The 21,504-nt window shown below is 34.9% G+C and overlaps 1 protein-coding gene across 1 annotated transcript in view; it reads right to left on the reverse strand.

The window, feature by feature from the left end:
* The window catches only part of LOC121315054 (thrombospondin type-1 domain-containing protein 7A-like), a 193,664-nt gene that overhangs the window by 44,164 nt on the left and 127,996 nt on the right, over positions 1 to 21,504 (reverse strand). The window contains exons 8-13 of the mRNA XM_041248944.1: positions 16,363 to 16,554; positions 12,892 to 13,126; positions 9,236 to 9,351; positions 8,032 to 8,164; positions 7,665 to 7,768; positions 336 to 530 (exon numbers count right to left, since the gene is read on the reverse strand). Coding sequence (XP_041104878.1) covers positions 336 to 530; positions 7,665 to 7,768; positions 8,032 to 8,164; positions 9,236 to 9,351; positions 12,892 to 13,126; positions 16,363 to 16,554 — 975 coding nt within the window. The remainder of the gene's footprint in view (positions 1 to 335; positions 531 to 7,664; positions 7,769 to 8,031; positions 8,165 to 9,235; positions 9,352 to 12,891; positions 13,127 to 16,362; positions 16,555 to 21,504) is intronic.

The raw sequence follows: 21,504 nt of genomic DNA on the forward strand, positions 1-21,504 counted from the left end.
TTTTATACACAAGGCCTAACACAAACCCACTTACATGAAGAAATATAGCAATTTATTGATTTGGATCGCTATAGTATAAATTATCTTGCAGAATTCCATCTGCTTTTAAAGACAATAGAGCACTCTTGTCAATTAGATTAATATAATTGCTTGGCAGATAGGTAAAAGTTGCAATGCTTACTAGAGCATGTTTTCAGCTCACTTTCATTCAAGTTTCTTAAGATATTTTGAAACATACTTTATTTTCCAGCATTAACAGTACAATCAAGAGGAGCAAACTAGTCAATGAGTAATGGATTTCCAGTTAGTTCTACTCTTTCAGGATTTTTACTTACCGACAAGTGCTCGTTTTCTCGTTCTAACTCCTGCACAGTCTGCACTACAAGAAGAGAACTTGGACCAGTTGGTTAACTGGCAGTCATCCTGGCAAGGCAGTTGGCATGGTTGAGTAATAGGAGGCATAAATCTGCAATTCTTCAAGCACTCGCCAATGTCAGCTTGTCCACCATCTTGCTTGCGACATGATATTGCTGCAGACAATCAAATATGAGATATTAAAAAAAGAACAACACACATGTAATCCTGAAGAGTTATAGTATCTTCTAATGGGTGGAATTACCCCCATATTTGCACACTGTCAATATGTGTAGCCCTGTCTATTCAATGGGCCTAAGTGTACTGGTTTTAGCAGAGCGTTTTACAGATCCGCAGAGGATCTAATCTGGTTCTCTATGTTTAGAGCGCTACAGTATAGTAGATACTGTAGGTACAGTGTATTTGAAGAGAAAACAGAAGCAACTTTGTATTACTTCATCATTTTACTCAAGTCAACATGCATGGGTCAACAAAGCAAGAAGTCCAGGAATATAATGCCGAATCAAACAGTGACAGTGCGTGTTTACAGTGTGCCTCCCAGTGCTGTGGCTAGCTAGAATTAAAATTAGTTAGAGGGCCATTCCATGAAAATGTTATGTTTACTTCATTAATAAGTGATCAATATCGTTCTAATGACAATCCAGTGTAACAAAATTTACATTTTCATGGACTGGTCCTTTCAAAAATTCTAGTACTAAAGAGAAACAGGGATCTGAGAATTTAAACTACCATATATACGCTGAAAGTAAACTTTAAAAATAATTGTGATACATTTAATAGCTTGTTGCTGTGCTATCAGATAGAATAGCAGGAGTCTTGTAATAATAAAACCATCCAGTACATCATTAAAGTTACTGCTTTTAAGACTTCAGCTATTCAGTTCTCACAGATGAGATCATCATTGGCTGATTTTATGCTCAGAATTTTCTGTGGGCGAAAACTGTGAGAAATCAAGAAGTGTAGTGTATGAAAGATAGTATAAATCACAGGATATCCTGGAAGCTGGGCTGCAGAATGTTGGCGCCCACGTGCACAGTGTGTTCCGAAGGATTTGGTTGGGAACCGAAGATTATCTACCCACCCCATTCGTCGGCATCCAATAGGGATCCAAATATGAAACAAACAAAAACTAAAAATATCACTCAAAACAAGAGGCATATTTGACATTTTTCCAATAAACAAAGAAAGAAAGAAAGAAATGTTTGTTTTAAAACAGTGCTATGTCTAAGATATCATCTTTACAACCCACAATAATGTTCCCACAGGCTCTCACTACCACCAAAGGTTTGTAGTCTCATCCTTGAAGTTTTAGGGCATTCTGCTACCCTGTCTGGAAAAATAAATAACAAGGAGCTCAATACTGGTACATTTGAAGCAATTTTGAACCCTCTGTGAAGAAAAATGTATTATGTTATGCATTTTCTAACCTAGGGCTGGACCAAATCAAAGTTAGCAAATCGCAGTAATAAAACACAAGAAGAATTCCAAGCAAAATCTTGCGGAACCAAAACAAGGTCTTTTCGCATTTCAAAAAGCAGCTGTAAACTTATAAGATATAAACTTTTAGTTTTTAACATTTGGTTACTCTCGTAAAGTACTTCAACATGTAGGCCTACAAGGAAACATTACATGAAGCCCAAATTCTGAGCATGTAAGAGCAAGCCCACTGTTCCAGTACAAGGGAGCACATATTGTATTTTGGCTATGCCGTGTCAGCATGCCAAGCGGTCCCCTCGAAAGGTATAAATCCGTGTAGATAATAAAATTATATAATACCTATAATGGTAGCCAAACTGTCAAGAAGAAGTTTTTAAATTAGCTTTACGGTTTTCGATAATAATAATAATAATAATAATAATAATAATAATAATAATAATAATAATAATAATAATAATAATAACTACCCGACTGTCTGTTTTAAAAAAAAATAAAAAATCTGCAATCAACTTGTTTTTTTTTTCATGACACTGGGATAGCGTTTCATTCGAATTCTTATTGTGTAATACCTCTTGCCTGGCTGGCTAATAATGTGTTTTACTAGTCTTGCCCAAATTGTTTTTCAAATGTCATTTAGTGAATATTGTTTCAACTCATGTATCTTATGACTCATTAATTAAAAATAAACTCAGAGGTATAAAATGAAACTGACCAACAGATATTGCAGATCTCCATAGCTGAAAACCGGCGGAGACATTTATATATCTATATATCTATATCTATATCTATATATCTCTTTATATCTATATATATATATATATATATATATATATATATATATAATATATATTATATAATATATATATACAGCATATAGGGGATCAGGTGATGCTGCGTATACTACCCTGGCTTAGAAACTGTACTCGTCCGAGTGGCTGACAGCTGCTGAGGAAGCATTCAACACCGTGCTTGGGCAAATAGGGGTAGTGGGCACTTGAAAGGGAGTTGGTGGATACTGATGAAACAGGCTGAAGTGCAGCATTAGTTTGTTCCCAAAATTGGCACTGCCTGCTGTGAGACAGACAGGGAAGGTTACCAGTGTTGCCAAGTCTCACGAGAAAAAAAAAGTGACACTGCCTTTCAAAACAAGCCCAAAACAAGCGAACCTATGTTAGAGTATGGGTGTATGCAAGTTCCAACTTGCACTAGCGACTCTCAAAACAAACCCAATTCTGCTTATTATAAGTGGACTTGGCAACTGTGAAAGTTACCTCAGCCGCCAGTTTCAATCGGACAGGAGCGATCTGAGGAGTCTCGTGCTGTCAGAGATTCTCTCCTTTTTTTTAAACTGTGTTGGATTTATTGTTGTGTCAAATATTAATGATGCAAACAAATAAAACACAGTCAATACGTTCATTTGCAATTTTACTTGGTCAGTTCTGAGAGAGCATCAACAACTTGTTGGATGTTGTTGCGCTGTTTTGGGCGATCGATCTGGCTCATGATCTCTAGTTCACTAACTATATTTACTAACTTGGAGGGCAGACACGTGTTGTCTTTGGAAATTGCTGGGAACAAAAAGAAAGGATGGGAATTAATTAAGTTAGACATTTAAGCAGCAAGTGTATTCTCAAACAGCTGAATCAATACTATAACAAGGGCATAACATAGTTCATGGTAAGTGGTTTTAGACAGAACTGTAAACCCACAAGAGATACAGACCAGGCACAGCAAAACACAATAATAAAAAACAAAGCCGCCCGCATTGTGTTGCATGGTGCTGACACAAGCCAGAGCATGGTATGGATTTTTACATAAATCATGAAAACAATGTGGCATGCTTCCTAAAAGTGACAGAACGTGCAGCACAATGCTGCAGACATCATGGAAATTATATACTTGCCAAGTGTGTCTGTGTGTGTTTTTTCTTTCAAACTCGCGTCCATATTTTTCAATATTTTACACAATACAAATAAAAGCAGATTTATTATTATTATTATTATTTTATTTATTATTATATTATTATAATAATAATAATAATAATAATAATAATAATAATAATAATAATAATAATAATAACATATTTTTATTATTATTACTACTAGTAGAAGTTCTATGTAACAGCTGTAATGTAATATCATTCACTGATATTCAAATGAAAAAGTAGTACAACCCTAATTTTTATTAATTTTTTCTTCTGCCCTGGCTGTCATCGCCTGGCATTTTGCATGTTAAAGAAAATGCGATATGGAAACTAGTGATATTATCGGATAAACACTCTTTCACAAGCACGATCAGTGTTTGATTTGGTCCGACCCCTAGTTCGAAAAGTAGAAAATTGGCAAATACTGTATTTAACACACTAAACATTATTTTTTACAATAATGTCCATGTTTCCTGGCAAGTGATAATGCTTAATGTACCAGAGCTTTCATTCATTTTCTTACTGCAGCATTGTGTCTCACCTTCATAGGGATTATCTTAAAAGGACTTAATAAATTATTGATGGATTGAGCAGTTTAATTTAACCAATAGTTCTTTGGCTAGTGGGGTTCTGTAAAATATGTCACCATCACACCAGCAGAAAGCAAGCTAAGTGCATGTTTTAGATGCACCACTGCAAGGTTGGTAAAAATGAATGTCATTCATACCTTTCCAATAGTCTACTGGTCTGACAATGTTTAACAAAACTACATTCAGAATTCTTCTCAACAGGATTTTGATTAAGCTCTCCAACTAAGTATCTTTAGTGATAGAGGAAAGTATAATATGTTGAGAGAAGCCCTGAAAGCTGTATTTTATGTTGGGACATTAGCTATTTTAATGATCTGGAAATTTCAATTGCATTTTTTATTTCAATATTTGTCATTAGGTGTTGATTACAGAAATGACATTGATAATATTTAAAAACATGTCTATCGTGCCATTGTCTTTTGTTATGGTCTTTATACTTTGTTTTTATATTCAAACTTTTTGTTTTTATCTCTCGACACTGTACAGCATTTTTGTCTATTCCACCACTTACTAAAATGTGCAAGATTTGTTTATACACTTTAATATTTCTAATTGCTGTCTTCAGCTGCTGTTGTATGTTGTTTTCTGCCCAAACTTGTATTTACAATTTAATTTCCATAATTTAATTACATTTTATTATCAAACCAAACCCAGTTGTTTGATCCTGTAGAAACCTCAGCAAAGTATACTCTTATCCTACCATAGGATATCCAAAATCCAATAAGCATCTAATTTCAGTTTGCCCTCTTGAGTTTTCTCATGGCTATGACAGTAATCAAAACCTCTCAATTATTAAATGGTGGGTAACCAAAGGACTCTGATTGGCTGTGTAAGTACAACCACATGATTTGGAATGGCCTCATCACACAATGTAAAAACAAAAGCATTTTTCACTTTAAAGCAACAATGATCCATTCTATACATACCATAGTAAACTCAAAGGTGTGTGGTTGTAATGAGATAACCCCACTTTCAAATCACATGGTTATACACTGAACAAAAATATAAACGCAACATGCAACAATTTCAAATATTTTACTGAGTTACACTTCATATAAGGAAATCAGTCAATTGAAATAAATTCATTAGGCCCTAATCTATGGATTTCACATGACTGGGAATACAGATATGAATCTCTTGGTCACAGACACCTTAAAAAAAAAAAAAGGGATGGGGCGTGGATCAGAAAATCAGTCAGTATCTGGTGTGAACGCCATTTGCCTCATGCAGCGCAACTCATCTCCTTCGCATAGAGTTGATCAGGCTGTTAATTGTGGCCTGTGGAATGTTGTCCCACTCTTCTTCAATGGCTGTGCGAAGTTGCTGGATATTGGCGGGAACTGGAACACGCTGTCGTACACGTCAATCCAGAGCATCCCAAACATGCTCAATGGGTAACATGTCTGGTGAGTATGCAGGCCATGGAAGAACTGGGACATTTTCAGCTTCCAGGAATTGCGTACAGATCCTTGCGACATGGGGCCGTGCATTATCATGCTGAAACATGAGGTGATGGTGGTGGATGAATGGCACGACAATGGGCCTCAGGATCTCGTCGCGGTACCTCTGTGCATTCAAATTGCCATCGATAAAATCAATTGTCATTGTCCGTAGCTTATGCCTGCCCATACCATAACCCCACCATCACCATGGGGCACGCTGTTCACAACACTGACAGCAAACCACCTGCCCACACGACGCCATACATGCCGTCTGCCATCTGCCCGGTACAGTTGAAACCGGGATTCATCCGTGAAGAGTACACTTCTCCAGCATGCCAGTGGCCATCGAAGGTGAGCATTTGCCCACTGAAGTTGGTTACGATGCCAAACTGCAGTCAGGTCAAGACCCTGGTGAGAACGGCTAGCACGCAGATGAGCTTCGTTGAGATGGTTTCTGAAAGTTTGTGCAGAAATTCTTTGGTTGTGCAAACCCACAGTTTCATTAGCTGTCCGGGTGGCTGGTCTCAGATGATCCCGCAGGTTAAAAAGCCGGATATGGAGGTCCTGGGCTGGCATGGTTACACGTGGTTTGTGGTTGTGAGACCGGTTGGACAAACTGCCAAATTCTCTAAAATGACGTTGGAGGCAGCTTATGGTAGAGAAATGAACATTCAGTTATCTGGCAACAGCCCTGATGCACATTCCTGCAGTCAGCATGCCAATTGCACACTCCCTCAAAACTTGAGACATCTGTGACATTGTGTTGTGTGACAAAACTGCACATTTTAGAATGGCCTTTTATTGTTCCCAGCACAAGATGCACCTCTGTAATGATCATGCTGTTTAATCAGCTTCTTGTTATGCCACACCTGTCAGGTGGATGGATTATCTTGGCAAAGGAGAAATGCTTACCTACAAGGATGTAAACAAATTTGTGCACAAAATTTGAGAGAAATAAGCTTTTTGTGCGTATGGAAAGTTTCTGGGCTCTTTTATTTCAGCTCATGAAACATGGGACCAACACTTTACATGTTGCGTTTATATTTTTGTTTGGTGTATAATGAGTAACATCAATAAATCAGTCAATCAATATTTATTTTCTATAGTGCCTTTAGGTCAGCTATATTGAGATTCTTAAGTTGAGTTTTAGATCCTACAAGAATGAGTTCAGATTTGCTAGTGTTCAGCTGAAGAAAATTGGCAGACATCCAGGCCTAGATGTCTTGAATGCAATCTGAGAGCCGTACCATGGCAGAGGAGCTTCTAGGGTCGAGTTTTCAGTAGAGCCGGGTGTTGTCAGCATAGGAGAAACATGTGGCTGTGTTGGTGGATGAGATGACCTGGGTCGAGGGAGGGTTTTTTGAGTATCAGTGTAACTCAGGCAAGCTTAAGGGAAGCAGGAAGAGAGTGAGAGTGTACATAATGGAGGGAGCAAGATCAGATGCACAGAGACAGAAAAGGTTAGTCGGCCAGGCGTCCAGGGGGCATGTGGCTGTAGTTGATTTCAACAGTAGGCCTGAGACATCAGCAATGGAGAAAGGAGAGAAGGAGGAGAGAGCAAGAGGGGCAACCGGAAGAGAGTCAAGGTGGTCAAGCAGTAAACGGTGTTTGTGGTGGTAAAGCGTAGAATAGACGTTGTCAATTTTGTTTCCGAACTAAAAAGGAGAAATCATGACAGGTAAGAGAGGAGGATGAACGGGAGATGGATCTGTCAGTGGCTGGATGTAGGATTGAAGCCCACACCCCAATTATTTCTGTCAAGTAAACAACAGCTCTATTTAATAGTTTTTTTTTAATCCCATTTTGTGAAGACTGTATACATCTATTAATTTATTTGGATTGATAGCAATGTTCTGTACAATGGAGTTTGTTGTATCAGACATTGGAAGAGCGTACCTCTTGTTTGTAGTCCTGGGCCACATGTCTCATGAGTTCCAGGACTGTCTTGACGTACGTACCATGGCACTAACTGGCAGCGACGCCATTTATGGGTCTTCCATCTACAAAGGTTACATAAAAAATAGATTTCACTGCAAAATGGCAGAAGCCAACTCTTAACAAAAAGAACCCACTATTGCTTTGACAGCTGGTTACATACAGTAGTTCTGATTTGCACTGATCTTGGACTGCTTGAAAAGTGGTATTGTGAATGGATTCTTCAAAAGTGTTTTTTTATTGTTACTACTTGGTAATGGCAATAAAACAACTGCTTAATCAGAAAGACAGCAACGTGTATTTTTGTGTGTTAGTTGAGAGGACTTACCTGAAACCAGGGCACACGGATGAGGTCTCACAATCCATCTCCTCATAGAGTACTTCTGGACAATCCTGGCCACCGTTTGCTGGCAGCTGGATGATGACGCGATTACGGGACTGTTTTTTTATTGAACGATCCCCTATAAGATTAATGAATGTGTGTGTGTGTGTGTGTGTGTGTATATATGTATATATGTATGTATATATATATATATATATATATATATATATATATATATATATATATATATAGAGAGAGAGAGAGAGAGAGAGAGAGAGAGAGAGAGAGAGAGAGAGAGAGAAGAACAGAGAATTAAAAAACAGCTCTATATCTCAGGAGAATTGGGATCCAATACGTAGTAATGAAGAAAAAAAAAAGTAACTGACAAACTGAAAACTTTAATAATTAGTTACAACGTTTTGGCTTCTGCCTTCTTCAGCTAGCATGGTCAAAACAGCAAGGCAGACAAATGCTGTTGTTTAAGTCCACATTACAGTCAAATATAAGATGTCAAATACATAATATTGTCTTAGTTGAGCCTGTTGTACAGGAACATACCGTAAATAACCATTACTTTTCAAGTGCTGTTTCTACAAATATGTGTATTGGTATTCATAGGCAATTATATTTTAGGAACATCATAAATGCTTGAGAAAACCAAAAAAAATAAAAATCAAGACAATGCTGTTGAATACTGCAATTACCAAGATTTTATGCCATTTGTGAAAATTAAGGAATTTCTTCTTCAGAGATTTTCATAGCATCTGTTGCCTAGCTGGTATTTTATGACTTTGTTCTTGGAAATTACTGAGACACATTTGAATAAATGAGCTGACAATGTCTATAAAAGAAACTGAATATCATGATTTTACAGTTGGTTTTTTTTGTAAAAAGAATAGATACTCTAGTTTTTAAGTTATGTGTTTTACGCTGTGTGAATCTATAATTTGCTTTCTGTAACAAATGGCTTTAATCATGTTTATCTGGGCTTTGGCATAGACTGCTTCTTGTATTCGGACCAAAATAAGGATGACACAATGCGGCAGCACTGTATTTATTTAATGTCTATTTCTTACCATTTATTATTACTTTACAAAAAAACATTGTGCTTTTAAACATCTCTAAAAGGTTTGGTAAGTTGAGGCCCTACAGTATTTGGAACAGCATCTGGAATAGGCCCACATTGTACGGGGTTGAGGAATGGCATTACCTTCTTGACATGATGATGGGCAGGGAGTCCAGTCACTATAAGGTGTTACAATACAATCCTTCTTGCATGGCAACAGACAAGGCCTCACTGTCTCAGGCCGAAGACTCTCAGGGCACCTAAAATAACAAGCCCATTCGGTAAACTTCATTTTGTATGTTGCGTTCATGATATTTGTCTTTTAAACTTGACGACCATTTAAAAAAAAAAGGTTGTTCCCATTTTGGCTTAGCTGTCATTCATGAGTATGGAGCATTGAGTGATTTTCAATCACCATGGGACAATTGGCCTCCAAAAACCCTAACATTTCATATAGTTCAATAATAATTAAAAAAAAAAAAAAAACATACTGAATCAAAACACACTTCTAAATAAATCACAGTAATTAAAGCGCTGTACCCATTGATACAAACCATAATCAAATTAATTGGCAACATGATATTCCCAATCAAGAAACCTCAAAAAATAATTAGAATACACCTAGAGCTGTTTTGTAAAGAAAACAAAGTTTGCATAATCAAGGTTTCAACGTATATACGTATACCGTACTGCAGTATATGATTATTCATGTTATCTTCTTCTAGAGAGGAGTACAATTAAATAGAGGCAGGTCAATGCTGGAAATATAATCATCTCAAGATATCCAGGGTCCATATAATACTCAATAAAGCATTAATCCCATGATTTCAGAAACACAATTGACTTCCTCAAGGTCAGATCAAAGTGAAGTGATACAAGGTGATGAGGCCCTTCACAGAGCCAGATAAACCCAATAGTGCCATTCAAGTTCTTTATATCACACAAAAACAATCCTTTTTATCAGAATAATCTGAGTCTGGTTCTGAACTACTTTTTATGTGCACTGCTTTTGTTTAATTTTTGACAGTTTTTTTTTTAAATACATGTCTGTTGTTGAATTCCAGTAGATCAAGAGAAACATGGCAAATTGTTCAGCTGAATGAGGTCTGGTAATCTGACCTTTTGGCATATCCATGGGGGTTTTCAGTGATGTCGATAAAGTGCCGGGTAGAGATTGTATTTCTCATCCCATTGCCCGGATGGCTCAGATCATCGATGTCAATTGCAATGCTCTGGAGTTGAACAAGAGCCTCAGGGGTATTTAAATGCTGGCTGGACGATGGCACTGCACTGCTCTAAAGTGAGTCCTTATGAAAACAGATTCATTTTTTTAGTACCATTACCATTGGCAAATCTCTTGCAGAGACACAAAACCCTTTGCCTTTTTATTGTGTTTTATGTTTGACTTTGCGATTCCACTGCCAAAATACATCTTACCACAGTTTCTGAGTATCTATAGTAGGTTTATGTATTAAATTCTGACATTTAAACATTAGGGAGAAGCCAGTTACTTCTTCTTTGCACAACAGAAAATGCCACAATAAACAATGCACTCTACTTTGAAATCCAGTATCCAAGCTGGTGTAGCCTATTATGTCCTACTTTACGAATACATGCTGGTGTTACTTAATTAAATCAGAATATAGCCAGTCTCATCCTGTAAAATTGTGGGGAATATTAAGTAACTATAGAAACAATTAAGCATGAATACAAATTGAAAATATGTGTTAAACAAATAAAGTGGCTTATTGATCAGCAGAGAGTATTGGAAACAAAAGTTTGATCCCTAAACATGATTGGATCAGCATAGACTAACACAATTAATTTTGAAAATAGTAAAAATTATCTGTACAATGTAAATGCATGAATTAACAGAGCAAACGTAGAGCCTTATTTATTTTGAATTCAATAGAATATTGTCTGTGGAAATTCAATTCCAATGATTTTCTTCAGTTCTGCTCCTGTCATTGCTTCTTCAAAAGTAACAGATGTCTTAGTTATATTGAGGACCATTTATTAACTGAACTATATCAACAATATTCACAAACATTGTATAGGGTACAGGGCTATTTATGTAAAAAAATGCAAATCCATATTTGCTAAAAACATTACCACAAATAACACTGCATATGTAAGCAATAGAAACATGATTCAAAAGTAATGCAGGTTTCATTACTCTTGTTTTTAACATTTTCAGTCTCTAATTTATAGATTTATTTACCCTTTCAAGCATTGCTTTCCTTTTGTCTCACTTTTTTTTAAAGCTAAACACTCTATCTGAATGTTTTGCGACCATCTACCATGTGATAGTGCCTGACAATGGAGCCAATGGTGGATTAGGGTTCTAAACAGTACAAAATCACATGGATGCTGCTTTCTCAAAAGATTTTGTCTGACTAATCTTGATATAATAACTAATTATCTACAATAAGTGTCAGTAAACACTTAACCTAACTTTCAGACATGCTATTACATATATTAATGTAGCCTCTTTCTCACAATAAAAATCAATAAACAAACCTAATAATAACAGAGATGACACCAGCAAAAGACGTCTGTCCATATGATTAAGAACATGAGTACGTTTAGTAGTGATTATTATTAAGCATACAAGCAACAATCCTCTTTGTTATTTTGATTATAGTCAATTGAAATATGTTCATAATTATTAAAAAATAAATTAATTGTGAAGTCTGGATGTTGATGTGATACTGGACAGATTTCCCCTTTCTATTTTTAGAAGCCTATTTAGCTCGGTGATATAATTTAACTTGTATTGTTTTCATAATGATACCCCATGTTATGTTAATGAATGCCATTATCCAAAGGGTCAGGGACCAAAATGACATTACATTTTAAATGCAAAACAGATATATTGAATTAATTTACAGAGCAGCAAACACACCGCACCAGCAGAAATCAAAGAATTCTCTTATTAGGTTGGCATTTATCACTTTAAAGATTAATTAAGTTCTGTACTTCTTTAAAAAAAAAAAAAAAAAAAAAAAACATTTAAATCCTCTAATTATGATTCAGTTTGTTTATTCTGTGACTATGCTTTTATCCAGACATGACTGAATACCGGTACAGTACTTTATAAAAATGATCCACTGAAGCATCAAGGGCGGGTGTAATCTGTTACACTGATGTTGGTGCAGTTACGCTAGCTCATGACTTCAATGGATTTGTCTGGAAATGACAAACTAGACTCTACTTCTTATAAGGAAAGCACAATAGAAGATACTTCTTGTCCGTGCTAAATACTGTGGAATCCCTCTATTAGAATCATCAAAGGGAGTATAATGGCCAATAGTAGGCAGACACAACATAAGCTCTTCAATTTGACTTTACATTGAAAGGGACTGACAGGCAGTGATCTTGGTGAGGTTGTGTGTGTGTGTACTGTTGTATTGACACACTGATCAAGGCACTAGCAGAAACATTTGTCCAGTTAACCCAGTTCACTTATTAATGTTACTTTGTATGTGTACACAAACAAAAACAACAGCAATACACCACAGTGGTCTTTCCTAGATGTTTCAATATTTTATAACCTCAAATTTAAAATATGAAACTATGTATCTATTTTGTATTGAGAAGTATCAGTAGCTTTTGTCCAATCAGTATACCAATTTCAATCACACTTGATCTTTCCAACTGTTGAGAGAGAGGATGTATGAAACATATTTTCCTTGCTCTCTGCATTTTTCTTAGAAATCTTAAATAAAAGGAAGGAAGGAAAAAGATAAGGATATGGACTGTGAAAATGTAATTCCTTTGTAAGAAGTCTTATCTCTTACTTCTTTGGTGGCACTTGTCCCACGTTGACCCTCACACAGATGACCTTCCTTGTCTGCATTCCGACTGAGCAGGTCGACTCACTGCTCCAGCTGGCAGTAGAATTAATAGTTGATACTGATGGGTCCTCTATGCAGTGGCCCCAGGTCCCAGTTTGCCAGTGATAGACAGTGCAGGGGTGGTCATTACAGCTGCGCACTTCCTGCAGTGCACTGCTATTCGGGCACTGAACTCCCCCTAAAACAATTAGACAACAGACATGTCAAAAAAACAGATTTTAAGCAAAACGTGAGTTTGAACAGGTAGAAACAATGATAGTCAATGTATCTGAATATTCTTACCATTTTGGGGGGGGGGGGGGGGGGGGGGGGGTATGGTGCAGGTTACAGAAAGTAATACTGAAGAAAATGTGTATATTTGAAATTATCTTAAAATGCCTGTATTTGAACAGTGAAATCCACTCATCCGAGAGTAATGTATTATATTACCGTGCTGTCTCTGCTTATGGTTTTTCATGACAGTCAATATAACGAAAGGTCAGAAATCCTTTAAATTTAACACCAGTACTGTATGTGTCCGCTAAATAATGCAAGAAGATAATAAACTGCCCATACGGAACAAAGGAACAAAAACATATTTTTAATATATAATAAGCAACTGTATGATACTTCTATTTTCCCAACATCATTCTTGAATTAAATAGAATATAATAAAAATATATTATCAAGATATTTTATACATTTTTAATACACCATTGGTCCCTTTTCTAGATAAGAAAAAAAAAATTAGACACATGGCAAATATATGTTTTATGTATTTAAAATATATGTGTATATATGTTAAAAATTTTCCCCCCGGCAAATACAAGTTTCAGTACAATTAAATATCTAATGTAATGGTATATATATTTATATATATATATATATATATATATATATATATATATATATATATATATATATATATATAAAGAGAGAGAGAGAGTTAATGTTGAACCAATGTCCAAGGTCAACATCACATATTAGCATCATTATGGAGTTAACATTTAGACCAGGTGGCATATGGGGGGGAGGTACACCTGGTCTAAAATATCAAATATCAATTCCGTACTTTGTCTTGCAGGTGTATGGTACATAAGTTAATCTGTTTTACAATACATTACAGCATCAACGCTTTTATTCTTTACAATGGCATAGGCAATAATAGGAGTAACTATACTGAATACAGCCTACTGTATAGCCTATTGCAGCTAGCCAAATAATCATTTTGTATAGAAAAGTTCAAAGGAACCATAGACGTGAGATAAAAATAATTAACAAAGTGTGATCAATCACTTTTTTCCCCCCAATGCATCTGGCTTCCTACTGTAGCCTATACCGTATGCACTTTTTAGGACTGTATGACATATAAACCCATTTTAGTTTCAACTTCGTCTTATTTAGCGTTTTCTTTGTAGTAAAGAATGTCTTCAAAAATACTTTGTACAGAAGAAAAGCAGCACTCAAGGCGTCATCCTCTGTGCCAGCTGACAAATACAATAGTAACAAGACATTAGCTGCTCCCAAATCATGTGAAGAAAATCAGTGGTTGGGAAAACACTTTGGCTTCTTTGAGAACATGTTGTGCTGTTGTGATTTTATTCACATAGCTAGTTTGCATACTTTTTATGTCTATAAGCTGCATAAACACATTTATTTTCATTTTGATGTTACTTATTTTGTTTGTGCAGATTTGTTTAATAATATACCTGTGTATATATAATATATATATATATATATATATATATAATTATAATATATATATATATATACGAAGTTTATATACAATTCTGATATATAATAACAAAATAGAAAATACAAGTTTTCATCAAAGTAGCTCCAAAAATCATTATTATTATTTTTTTATTATTTTTACGCACTCAGCTGGTATATGTGCGTTTTAGTATATAAACCCAATTATTTTCAATTTTGTCTTCCTTATTTACAGAGTTTCGGTTGTATAGTATCATGTATAAATAATAATATACCTGTACAAACACTCATTTCTGTAGTTTTTCATAATTTCTTGCAGTTGCCCTTTATGTAATATGTGTGTATATTAACTAATTTCTGTTGAAATACCCACTTATTTACATTATGTCATTTGTGCAGATGCTTTATGTTACATGGCTGGATAAAACTGCAACTTAAATAGGATTGTTTGCCCTTTCGTTATTATAATTCTATTATTTTTAATATGGCTGTCAGGCTCATGGCGTTTCTAGGTATGCATATTACTCCAGAGGTTCTAGTGTTAATGTATTTTTATTCAGTTCCAAATTATTTGCATCAATTTGTTGCTAAATATATATTTGTATATATTTAAACAGCATCCAACAAAAATAATGTTTTTAAAATGTATGGCAAATGTAAGGCAAAAACATAACATATTTTAAATGTATGGTAAGTTTGTTGCAAATATACAGATAGCAATGTATAGTATTGTAAAATATATATTTTAGTCAGTTAAATAAAATGAACTGGTAATGTACAAAATACATTTAAAATATCTGGTGCATTTGGAATATATATATTCATTAATTTAACGTGTTTCCCGTTCATAAAAATATATAAAAAATATATCTTCTTTCCGTATGGGTGTGAACTTTAAACCTAGAGCAATCTGAAATGGAACATTAACCTATTAACAAAGACATGAGGGATGCTGCTTCCATGAAGCATGTATTCTTTGCAAAAAGAACACTTTTATGAAGTGGCCAATGTTTAAAATAAAGTCAATTTCAAACACAATTTTAAGTACAGATGGCTTTTTTCTATAATGCTGAATATACACAATTAAGATAATAACTGCACAAGACAAATGCCTCTTACTACATCAAAAAGGTAGAAAACTGAACAACTACTCAATGTATGCTTGTATCTGATTGGTAGCCATTCTAACAGGAATAATCTGAGAGAGGAATGAGTTCCTTTAAGTGTATGTCTGTTTATTTATTTATTTATTTATTTATTTATTGTGGTTACCATGCTTCTGGAATCAAGGTTTTGAGGTGCGCATTTAATTAAGCCTTGACATTGAAATTCTATCTTTTAGGATTTGAAACTGGAAATAAAAGGCTTGACTAATACTGAATGAAATCAAGGCAAAGGGCAAAAAGGGGTTCCTGTTTATGTAACTACTTTATTAATAACAGCAATACTACTATTACAACTATTACTAATAATAATATCTCATTGAATAATCAATTATAAATATAAAACTGTACACATAATGAGCTGTCAGTTATTTAACCTTTGAGGCCAGATCAAACGAAACTTTCAACACTGTTTATGTTAAGCACCCAGGTACTGTAGTTGCAGGATAGCATAGTAATGTAAGGGTTGGTGAACCATGATAACAATGACTAGAATGGTGTTGCACAGAGTACAGGATATATACTTATTGAAATATCTGGGGAAATAGAATATACTTACCTTCACCTGCATATGCCAAAATAGAGCGAGCCCGAGTCTGTTTCCCTTCAGTGGTTTTTCCTGAGCAGGTGTGAGAGCATGAGGACCATTTTGACCATGCGCTGAGCACACAGTCCTTTGGGCATGGGACTTCACAGACAATAGGAGTGGGATAGATGGCATCTCCACACAGCTGTCTATCTACTGCCTCTCCTGGGGATGAAAAAGCCCCAAAACAGTCCATAATTGCTGAATAAGCAGGAAACGTCAACAACCTAGCCCAGATGGGCAGAAAGGCAAATTAAAGCTAGTTAATGAAAAACCAAGTAAATGCATTCCATGCGGAAGCAAATTACTGAAGACAGATCCTATTGTATTGTACATATCACATGAAAAATGTCAAATTATATGCTTAAATAGACAGATTGATAGATATACATAAAGATTGCTCAAATAAACACAATAAGTATCAAACAGTTTCTTGAAAAAAATGCATTTGTGAAGTATTTACAATAATTATATTATCAGCCATCGCACTTGTCCTTGTGCATTAATTAGAATTATATTTTTATCCAAATGTATTTATGTCAAACTCTGACTAATGTAAACAACATTAATGATCTACACCTGTACATTTGCCAGTTTAATATGATAGCTTTGTATTTAAAATTGTATTCATCCATAGTTTATTAAATCTGATTATAAAAACTGGCCAACACAATATACTGGTATATCAAAAACTAGAAGTGCCAGTATGCTGCATTTTATACTTGAACAACAAGGCATTCTCCAGACAGTGTGACTAATGTGAAACTAGAAAAGGTTCATTTGGTATTAAATACTTTATATGTCAAATGCCTGCCAACTTTTCCTGGAATGTAGATGAAGACACACTTAAAACAGACTTAGTAACCTGAACCCATGCTTCATTTATGACCTTGGGGAAAAAAAAAAAAAAAAAAAAACAGTGGCAACTCACTGATGTTAGAGTCTGAAAGTACTGCTTGTAGAACCTTATTTATCTTGAGATACATGATTTAACATAAACATCACTACCAAAAGCATACATAGCCTCTTAGAAAAGTTAAAGTTACATTGAGGCAATTATGTATTGCATGTATACCTTAAAACAGCTTTATAAAAAGACCTAGACAAGCAGTTATTATAGGTTGTTAGATGACAAGGCTAACAGTATTTTTAAAAACAAAATTAGAAAAAGGGGATTAAAATAGTAAGTGTATTGCAAACCATAAATTGCATGAATTCTGCTAAATTATCCAAACTAAAAAGTAATTTTACATGTTGTATAACTGGTATATTTCATCAACAGAAATGCAACTACAATGCACTCAGCTGAATTGAAATACAATATCAATTAAATAAACTGTACAATTCAGAACAGATAATATCATCATCTTAGCTGCAATGACTGGGCACATAAGGACCCTGACTCAAATAGCTCAAGGTTTCTCAAGGTTTTTATAGACAATGTAGCTCTCCTGAACAGGACCTTACACAGAATGTCATCGATCCCTTGCCCAAGTATCGCCACTTGCTTTTGTTAAGTGGTTTAATCAAATATCATAGAGGTGAAGAAAAGTAAGTTTGATGACAAGCTGAAATTCTCAGGGGAAACAAATCAATTTCCGTCATGAGACTGCATTGCATCAATCAACTCAAGTCTAAACAGGCTTATTTCAGTGGTCTCAAGCAAGTGAATCAATAACTAAACCAATATGTTCTCTTTATAAGCAAGCTGTAAAAAAAAAATACTGGAAACAAAACCTGTGAGATACCGTCACTGTAACATTTTGCGTAAGTACCTATTGCTGAGTTTTGATAATCATGTCAACTTTCTAATGCGAAAATGGTATTTAAAACTTTTCATGAATTATGTACTCCAACCTTAAAGGAATTCATGAAAAAGCTCTCTGAAGATACTAATAGCTCAAAAGGGAAGCTTTACGTGGGAATTGTAAAATTGAAAGGTGTAGAACAGCATTTGCCCTAACAGATCTCTCTATAAGAGGCGATTTTTTCTTGGTCACATCCTTCAGAAATTAAGGTTTTAAGGGATTTTAAAATATTTTGTAATAAGGTTGCATGGTTGAAACATACAGCAATCATTAATTTATCCAGGGTGTATTTGAATTTTGTATATTGGATATTTATATTATGTAAATGCACTTTTAATAGGTAATTTATGACTTATACAATAAACAAACAAACCAGCGGAAGTGCTTGGTTAAGAGACAGAGCTGTAGAAAACTCCATCTTGGAATCATAACTCCATCAATCAGTATTCCAAAAGTATTCTGAATATTCTAGGTAGATTCTATAGTATTTGAGCTTTCTCAATCTCTGTTTATGATGTAGGTGGGATATTTTACAGTATTTCGACAAAAATGTGAAAAAAAAAAGATTATATTGAAAACTGTCCAGTTCTATTTAAAAAATGGAAAACAGAAAATTTAGAATAAAAGGTAATTTAACTAAAATACATGTGCTCAGTTTTAAAGCAGTAATTTGGAATAGCAATCTTACTGGGGCACACTCTAGGAATATTGAATACTCCAAATACCTAGTTGGTAGATATTTTTCTGAATACTGTGCACTAAGACTGTTGTATACTTTTTTAATGATTAAATTTAACTGTTGGGACTGGCTGACCAATACCCAGATAAACCTAGAATAGGATAAGTGGAAGCAAAAGGCTTGCATCCAATATCTTCACATTTCAAAAGATTCTACCACTGTGAAGATTTGATAACATGACTGTAATGATCTAGATCTAATTTAGTAAAAATATTTATAAAATGATTTATAGCACAATAGCACTACATTTATCATTCTACATAATCTTAATATGTTTAGGGGATAATCACTGGAAATCCTACTCCCACTGAAATTATGTGGATGGCATTTAAGTGTATGAACAATGTTGACTCTTTAGAGGGTTTCTAATTGATATTGTTAGATGTACAGACTTAAAATGAAGTTATATAAATAAACACACACGGAAACCCCTAATGTTTCTTTCTAGAGAATTACCACCCATACATGCACATACAATCCAAGCACTTTTTAAAGCTAACTTGACAAGCGTCAGATACAGTAAAAGTTCCAGCAATTAATTCACATGCATATGTCAAAAAATGTACTATTAATTTCCGATTTGTTTCTGGTATCTGAATATGACTAAGGGGTCAATATTTGTAGTTGTCTACTGGGATGTGATTCAGTAAATCGTGCATTCCCTTGATTCTTCATTCATATCTGAAATTACACAGTTGCTGAACATAATTACATTTCATGACCAGACTGCCATTTTGGCAGCTACTTGTACATGTGAAATTTACGCTATAATAGTAAGCTATCAGGCCAACACTTTTTCTTTAAGAACCATTTTACTAAACAACTAAATAAGTCACAATACTGATTTAGCTCATACACTAAAAACACTCATATTGTGCTGAGGATTGGCTTGATTCACAAATCGAATAAATATGAAAACTCTTTAAATGTCCAGCTATATTCAATGTGTACTGAATTACAAATTCTCAGCAACTAGTCAATTAAAAATATAAACACAAAAGTGCACACAATGCAAGTAATATTATGTCATTTTTGGGGTCCCCATTTTTGCACGTCTGTCTTTATGTCACACATAGTGGGTCACACACTCCTAGCCTGCTATAGACAATCTGGATTACATTTGATGATATTCTGATAACTCTAGATTTTAGATACATATTTGTAACCTCTTGATGTGATTATAATGCAATTATGAAGACCCTATTTGCATGCACTAGTAAACCCTGTTTTGCAATATGTTTTGTATCAATGAGTTTGAATCACACTGCAGCTGTGATGTCTTAAAATGGATGACTATTAGTAAGATACTCAATAGAAACTCTTCCAATTTGAGCTGTTCAGCAGGGGGGGGGGGGGGGGGGGGGGGGGGGTTAATAATGATGCACCTGGAAGTATTTATTTGCTTTATAATTAACATTAGCCATAAAAGAAATGTACACCTGCATGTATTTCATTGCCGCATATCAGCTTCCATGCTTAAATTACCCAGCTGTCAGGAATAAAAGGCTCTTGCTGTGGACAGCCTTTTCAGGAACATGTGGTTAACCAAAGCAAATTTCAAGAAGATGATTCTGACATTTTCAGTCAGTCTGTTCTAACAGCCACAAAATCTCTCAACCCTTACCTTTGGTGTGCTTAAGATGTCAACGAGTGAAGTGAAACACCTTGGTTGTTCTGTCTTAACAATAATAAAATAGATTCCAGTGTGCTATTACCTGTACAGTGACAATTGAGGTTTAAATGTGTCACATCTTACCAGCTTGAGCAGGAACTATGATTATTACAAATCCAGTACAGAGGCCAGTTGGGGACCAGTGACAATCATATCCCACCACAGACCTAAAAAGATGCCAATCTGCTGTATCTGCATATGTCCACTACCAAACTTGAACAATGAGTAAAATATTGCAAAGATAAAAAGACATGTGTGTGTATAGAAATTTGATTGGTCTTTTGTGTTGTTTCAAATAACTGAACTGCAGTAGATTTAGTTATGAAGAAAAAAAAAATTTTTTTGCTAAACTCTGTAAATTGGCATTCTGGCTCAGTGACAAATCACACATTAGGATCATCACATTAGGAAGATGATATTTCTACCAATAATCTGGACAGAGCAGGTTTTATTTCATACTGCATTTGATATTGTATGTCAATGAAAGACTAAACACTTTTAATGTCCTCAAAAAGTGGTAAGATGGCTTATTTAAATCACCTGAACTTTGATAAACTGTCTTTGATGATCACCCAGGGCAATTATTAACAAGTGGATCATTCAGGTGGTACTCTATTTACTATTTTTTATCAGCGCATTTAGTGTTTATTTAATATAGTACGCCACTGTGCTTCCAAATCTGTGCTGTACATTCGAAGCTTAAAGCTTTCATTTCACATAACATTATTGAGTAGATTTTAGCAAACATTATGAAGTATTTTAGTTGTTGTACGGGACTGTTAATAGTGGAATATCACATAATTTGAGTCTGTTCCAATGTGAGGGAACAGAACCACAATATATTTACTGTAGGAAGAAACCTGCCCTTCATGCAATAGTAAAGTTGTTTCAAACAG

The sequence above is a fragment of the Polyodon spathula genome, chromosome 4 (assembly GCF_017654505.1).
Source record: "Polyodon spathula isolate WHYD16114869_AA chromosome 4, ASM1765450v1, whole genome shotgun sequence".
NCBI classification, from domain to species: Eukaryota; Metazoa; Chordata; class Actinopteri; order Acipenseriformes; family Polyodontidae; genus Polyodon; species Polyodon spathula.